The 7,367-nt window shown below is 38.0% G+C and overlaps 1 protein-coding gene across 1 annotated transcript; it reads left to right on the forward strand.

Annotated features, from left to right (window-relative positions):
* Positions 1–4,862: 4,862 nt before the first annotated feature.
* LOC116263689 (LRR receptor-like serine/threonine-protein kinase GSO1) lies at positions 4,863–7,149 on the forward strand. The gene is made up of 2 exons (XM_031643423.1): positions 4,863–5,776; positions 6,828–7,149. Exons 1-2 carry the CDS (start codon positions 4,863–4,865, stop codon positions 7,147–7,149), a joined length of 1,236 nt encoding a protein of 411 aa, XP_031499283.1.
* The last annotated feature ends 218 nt before the right edge of the window (positions 7,150–7,367 follow it).

The following is a 7,367-nucleotide window of genomic DNA, read 5'->3' on the forward strand; positions in this document are numbered from 1 at the left end:
GCCTCGCACACATTGTTAAATGTTGGAAGAGGAGACACCATCAAAATTTGACTTCGGACAGCTTCATAATCATTGGCTAGACCAACAAGAACTTTGAAGATCTTATCTTCTTCAAATTTTCATTTGTAAACATCAGGCTCAGAGGTAGCTAGTCTGTATTGCAAAAGTTCATCATAGAGACTTTGTATCTGACCAAAATAAAATTGAATTGGCTCATCTCTCAAAATAAGTTTATTGACTTCCATTTGAATTTCATATACACGAGCCATATTGTTTTGCTTCCCATATGGCTCTTTTAAGGTGTCACAGAGTTCCTTTGTTGTTTCTTGGTAAAGAAATAGATTTGCAATAGGCTGCTCCATGGGGTTGATGAGCCATGACATAACCTTGTTGTTTTCTGACTCCCACTTACTTAGGATTGTCTTTGTTAGGATATTTTATGAAGCCGTTGATGCATCCAAATTTTGATCGCTCACTGAGGAACAAACAAGGAGCCTTTGCATAGCTTAGATAATTTACGCCATTGAGAGGCGTAGAGGTAATCTTCAATGTGTTGTTCCTGTATTGCTTTTGACACTGCTGGAGCTGCCTTGATTAGATTCTGCTATAAAGACTATAGAAAGCAATGACTCACAATGCCTGCTTTGATACGATGTTATAAACTTTGTAACCAGCAAAGCATGCTGGATGAAGGGGAGAAATCAAGAGAACGAAAACAGGAATCACGTGGTTCGGCAACTTGTGCCTACATCTATGGGAAGGGAGAGATTCAGATTCTCACTGAATCGCATCTTGTTTGGTACAGCTCCAATAAATAGAATATAAAGAGAACATAAAAAGGAAGGTGAGGAACAAGATCTGTGCAGTAACAAAATGGGGAACAAATATTTCAATAAAAGAAAAGATATTCCAAAAAAATTGTGACAATTTGATCTGAAATGTACTCCCGTTTTGGCGCACTAGACTTCCTTCCGAAAATCTCCAACAAAACGAGCTTAAGCTCGACTCCTCGTGTACCCCCAAGGACTAGTCCCCACATATTGTAATACAAACAACGTATGCCAGATGTTCCCGATCTTATTTTTTAAGCAATCAAATATTCAAGACTGCCCTAGATGATGGTCCGATCCGTTTGCAGTAAAAACCAGTTTTTGAATCAAATAGACAATGCTGCCAATTTGGTGAATAACCTAAATGATTTAGCTGCAAATCAGAAAAAAAAAAAATCAATCTTTGGGCAAAATGAGTGGAAGAATATATATATATATATATATATAAGAATTATATCTAGCTTATATTTTTTTTATGTAATTTTTAAACTTGCAATGAAGGAAAGAAATTAGATCAAATGGAGAGTCGGTAAATAAGCTTAAATGAGTAAATCTTGAGCAGCAACTTGGTCTACCAAGTTTGAGCTTGAGCTGATCCTGTAATAGCTTGACCTGAGGTTGAGCCAACAATATATGAGCGGACTTGTAAGCCAGGGCATCGGCCCGCCCCAATTGCATTAAGAAAAAAAATTAATATAACATAATACACAAAAATAATTAATGGTAATAAAATATTAGAAATATATATAAATTAATAAAAAAAATTCGTTATCAGGCCCACTCGGGCCGGCCCTGGTCACGTTTTCTCGGACCCAAACCCGGGCCCGAATCTGGCCGGGTACCGGGTACCCGACGGTGACCCGGCCTGATGCCTAGGTTTACTGACTTGAGCTGGCCCTGACCAAGCTGAAACCTTGAGCTCGACGCCACGTGTGCAGCCCGAAAACTAGTCCCCCTAATATTGTAATACAAACAACGTACGCCCAGATATTCAGTACCTTATTTTTGGAGCAATCAAACATTCAAGACTCCCTCATGGTCTGATCGCTATGTTGTAAGAACCGGTATCTGAATCGACAATGTATGCTGCCAATTTGGTGGACCAGCCAATTCAATAATGTAAACGATTTAGATGCAAATCAGGAAAAAAAGAAAAATTAATACAAAAAGAATGTAAAATGTTGTGAAGAGTAGAAACCCGACAAAAAGAGAACATGATATTGGAAATATGTTGTGAAGGTAAGGGTTGCTCTGAAAAAGACATGGTAATCTTCCGTGCCAAGCAGGGTGCTTGATGGAGAAATCAGAACGATATCACTTTCGCTTCAAGAGAAGTAGACTTGAGTCTCCCAACAATTTAAATTAAACAAAAAAAAAGGTGAGTTTTTCTGGAAGAGAATCTATAAAAGGACCTTGCTAATTGTCCTGGTGATAACATGACTTGGCACCTTAATTAAACACTAGTAGTATGTAGAATCGATGTACATCAGCCATTTTCTATCCTGGTTTGAACCAATAGACGTTCAAGGCAGCTACCCATCATAGTCTGATTGAGACGTTGTAAAAATCAGCTACGAGTGGAATGATTCTTTTGTAATAGAAGGGAGGGCAGCCCTATCTACGAGTGGATGATTCATTGTCGTGGGATAAATTGTATTGGTAATGGCTCTTTAACCTGTTTTTTCATCCACTCATTTCAGAGGTCTATAGTTTTCTTGTGTTTTGATTCAGAATTAAATATTCTAGTCATGGAAATAGGCTGTCATTCAATCCTTAATAAAAGGATATGTTCTGTACCAATGAAATATGGATTCCGACTTATTTTTGTTACTAAGTTGGGTTTGCAATAATTTGTAAAACACATGGGTTTGGTAGAAAGAGATAAGTGGAGGTAAATCAGTGTCTTCGATGTATCAGCCAATCTGGTGATTTTAACGACTTAATTAGTTTTGAATTGGTTCAAAATATTAAAAATCAGATTCTTCTGATAAATAAATAAATGATGTATAAAAGCTAATAAAAAGCAATAATTTTTATATTGTACTAAACAAGCAACATAGTTGCACATCATGTTTTTACATTATTGATGAGAGCCACCACTTATAGGGCAAAAACATGTAAAACCCCCAAAAATAAGTCAGCCGAATAATTCAGCAAAGATAAATGCGACAGAGAAAAATGCTTTTTCCCAATTTTTCCTTGTTTTTTCCCATTTTTTTCGTTTTTGACATTTTTTCACATTTCTTATTGCGAAACAGCTTGTTTCCATTTTCTAATTTTTTATTTTTGCTTACCTGTTTATTTTTATGTTGCCTTATTAGTTTCTCATTTATCTTACTTTCCCCTACTTTTTAGGTTGTTTCAAATTTTTTAAAAATTTACCATATGTAATTCCCTTATTTTTCCATGCTCATCATATTATTTGATAGAAAAGGAGAAACCATATCTGTATAAACTATGGTCGAGATTTTGGATACATAGAAAAAAAAAGTTCAATTGACAACTTTGATATGGGATTGAATAGCGTTGAAAACTTGGAAAGGGAAATAAGATAAGGGCTACTGTCTCATTGATGTAATCATCAGTGGTTCCGCTGGATTTGGAAATGTGAAGCAATGTCTTCCAAAGCAGTAGACCTGAGTCTTCTGCAACTCCAAGAAGAAAAGAACACAAAATTCAAGAAGAGAATCTATATATAAATTAAATACCTTGATTCCTGTTCATGGTTTTTCTACATAGAAATTTGGACAGGCATGGCTACCATCAGTCCATTACCTCAGCCACCTGGCTTTCTTGTGTGTTGCGCCTTCACCTTCACTCTGGTTCTCAGCCAGATGGAGGCAATCTCAGCTCTTGCTTCTCTGAGGACCGTGACTGATCAATTTGCATTGTTGTCTTTCAAATCCCTTGTCACTAAAGACCCTTATAATGTGTTATCAAATTGGAATTCCAGCATCTCCTTCTGTGACTGGAATGGAGTTTCTTGCTGTCATGGTTCAGAAAGGGTCGTTGCTCTGAAACTCTTCGACAAGGCACTTGAAGGTACAATCTCCCCATACGTCAGCAATCTCTCCTTCTTACGGGTTCTTGATTTCAGGAACGATAACTTCCATGGTCATCTTCCCATTGATTTTAGTTGCCTCCCTTGGTTGGAAAAACTTTCCTTATGGAAAAACCATTTTAAAGGGTTAATTCCACAAACACTGAAACATTGTCATCATCTCCAAGTACTTTTGGCACCAGAAAACGAATTCTATGGAAGCATTCCAGAGTCCCCAGGCCGCTTGCCAAAACTCAAGGTCATTAATCTTTTTGGTAACAGGCTTACCGGAATCATTCCAGTCACTTTTGCCAACCTCTCAAAACTGGACGCTGTTGATATTGGTCAAAATCACATACACAGTAAGATTTCTTCCGGGTTGGGGAGCACAAACCGCTTGACATGATTTAATGTGCAAATGAACATTCTCACTGGTGCATTGCCTGAGAGCTTGTTTAACCTATCTGCTCTTCAGTTTTTGAGATTTGAGATGAATCAACTCACAGGGCATCTCCCTAAAGATGCTGGCCGCTTCCTGCTTAATCTCAAGGAACTCTACTTGGGTGCAAACAACTTTGATGGCCCTTTTCCACCTTCTTTTTCAAATGCTACTAGTCTCCAAATTCTTATTGCAGAAGACAATAAATTTAGTGGTGCTAGACCGTTAGAATTAGGTAGTCTGACACAACACAGGAGGCTCTGTCTTTGGGGAAATATGTTCACCAATGCCCCTGGCAGTTGTGAGCTTTCCATTCTCACATCCTTCACCAAGTGTCAAATGGTAAAAGAAATTTATCTCTAAAAAAAACCTTCTAAACGGTATTCTTCCTGCCTCCATTGGAAACCTCACAACCACCTTGTGGAACCTTAACCTTTCCTTTAATGAGATTGAGGGTACTATCCCATTAGCTTTACCCAACTTGACAAAGTTGTTGTCCTTAGACTTGAGTTTCAACAAAATAAAGGCATCTATTCCACCAAATATGGGATCAATGGAAAAGCTACAGGAATTAACTCTTTCTGGCAATGCCTTAGAACGTTCAATTCCAAACTCACTTTACCAATTGGTCCACATGGGTAATCTTTATTTGGACAATAATGCACTAAGTGGGCCAATCTCAACCTCTATAAACAATCTGACGAATCTACAGATGTTGTACTTAAATTCAAACAGTTTCTCATCAGCACTTCCTCCTGCCCTTTGTGAGTTGAAGGATTTGATATGGCTTTACTTGCAAGACAACTCTTTCACTGTTCTCCTGCCTTTAGATGTGGGAAATTTGGTTGCAGTGGACAAAATGGATATCTCTGTAAACCAGTTGAGCGGAGAGCTGCCTGTGTCCTTATCAGAGCTCCAAAGTCTAGAGTATTTGAATCTCTCCAAAAATTCAGTTAATGGCAACATTCACGGAAACATTGATGTTATGGTAAATATTAAAATTATTGACCTTTCCTACAATAACCTTTGCGGTGGGATTCCAAAATCATTGGAAAATCTTCAACAACCCCAAGTCTTGGATTTATCCTTCAACCGATTGGAACGAGCGATTGCAAGTGGTGGAAATTTCACAAACCTTTCCATAGATTCATTTGTAGGAAATTATGCACTATGTGGAGCACCCAAGTTCCATGTGCCAGTATGTTCAGATGGAGTGAAGAAGCACAACATTGTCAACATGATCAAAGTTGATATTTTTTTAGCAAGTGGGGGCTTTATGCTTCTACTGATTGTATGGATACTCATTTTTGTTGAAAAATATAGAAAGAGCGGGTTGGAGAGACATTATCATGAGGTTGAAAGATTTCATGGAATTGTCCTCCCAGTGATCACTTACAGAATGTTTTCTCAAGCGACAATCAACTTCAGCGATGCAAATTTTATGGGCACTGGAAGCTTTGGTTCAGTGTATAAAGGAATTTTGGCGGATGGAACAACGGTGGCTGTTAATGTCCTAAACTTGTTATCTGAGGGAGCATAAAAAAGTTTTGACATTGAATGCAATGCAATGTGCCAAATTAGACACCAAAACCTTCTTAGAGTCATCACATCTTGCTCCAGAGCAGATTTCAAGGCTTTAGTTCTCCAATACATGCCCCTTCGGAGCCTAGAAGTCCGTCTATATTCATGTGGCCATCACTTGAATCTCTTCCAAAGATTGGGTATCATGATTGATGTTGCTTGTGCACTAGAATATCTTCACCATGGTTGCTGGGAGGCTATTGTTCATTGTGATCTAAAGCCAAGTAAGTGCTCCTAGATGAGAATATGACAGCACATGTTGGTCACTTTGGCATTGCAAAGATGCTAGTTGGTCACAAATCTTCAACTCTTACAAGCACGCTCAGAACCACTGGATACATTGCGCCAGGTACCAACTCTTTGTCCTATCATAAATTCTATGCTTGAACTGCTTCTTAGACAACTTGGTCCTGCTTACCATGGAGAGGAAGTTCTATCAACATGCATAATTTCCAAATATCAAGCTTTAATTTAAGATTACCTACCAGTTGACAACTGATTACTTGGATTTTATTATGAAAAAAGAGAAAAATCAGATTAATAAGTGAAATTAATGGGGATGATACTATGCAATTTTGCAGTTGAATATGAGTCTGAATCAAATAAGATGGTGAACATTAAACCTAATTATTCACACACATACATTAATTCCAGCAAGTCTGCCTTTTGAGTGTGTTTCTTTCTTTAGTAAAATTTCACTTCCTCCTTACAAATGCATGGAAACAAAAAATAGAGTTTCATGTACACCATAAATCAAAATAAAATAATTAGACTTAATTTTTTGCACCACTTTCTTTATTTCTGAATCCATCACATTAACGACAATGTGCATTGTCTACTAAATATTGTATGAATTAGAATTCGGGGCCACCGGAAAGGTGTCAACCAAAGCAGATGTCTACAGCTGTGGGATTCTTCTGCTTGAGGTGTTTACCAGAAGAAAGCCTACTGATGAAAGTTTTAATGGGGACTTTACTTTGAGGCAGTGGGTGGCTGAAGTGTTTCCGCTTCCAATTTCAGATGTCATCAATGGTCATCTTCTGAAGCAAAATAGCAGTGAAACAGTTTCAGATCATGCTGCCGAAGGACATCTTCTGAAGCAAAATAACAGTGGAACTGTTCTAAATGAGCTGCTTGTCATGATCATGGAGACGGGGTTGTCATGTTCAAGGAAAGCACCAACTGAGAGAATGGGCATGAAGGCGGTGGTCGCTAGGCTTAAAACGATACAACGGAAGGCTTCCCCTTTGAAAGAATGACAAAAATAAACCAATCCTTTATATGTATAAATTGGGATCCTTATTGGATCCACTTGAATATTGGACCCGCATTTTTATTCAGTTATGAAATCTCATGACCAATCTAAATCTGTTTACTCCAAATTTTTGCATCCAAAATCAGGTGATCAAGTGGCAGCTAAGCTTAGTCCAACCGGATCGAGTCCGCTCTCCAGAATGGAGAATTCCTAGTACCACCA

This window comes from Nymphaea colorata, chromosome 11 (assembly GCF_008831285.2).
Source record: "Nymphaea colorata isolate Beijing-Zhang1983 chromosome 11, ASM883128v2, whole genome shotgun sequence".
Classification (NCBI taxonomy): domain Eukaryota; kingdom Viridiplantae; phylum Streptophyta; class Magnoliopsida; order Nymphaeales; family Nymphaeaceae; genus Nymphaea; species Nymphaea colorata.

Bases quoted from the DNA above. Each gene is read 5' to 3' on its own strand.
- LOC116263689 (XM_031643423.1), top strand. From the start codon at position 4,863: ATGGAAAAGCTACAGGAATTAACTCTTTCTGGCAATGCCTTAGAACGT. The intron at 5,777-6,827 runs GTATAAAGGAAT...GGTGTTTACCAG, and splicing joins ACTGGAAGCTTTGGTTCAGT to AAGAAAGCCTACTGATGAAA.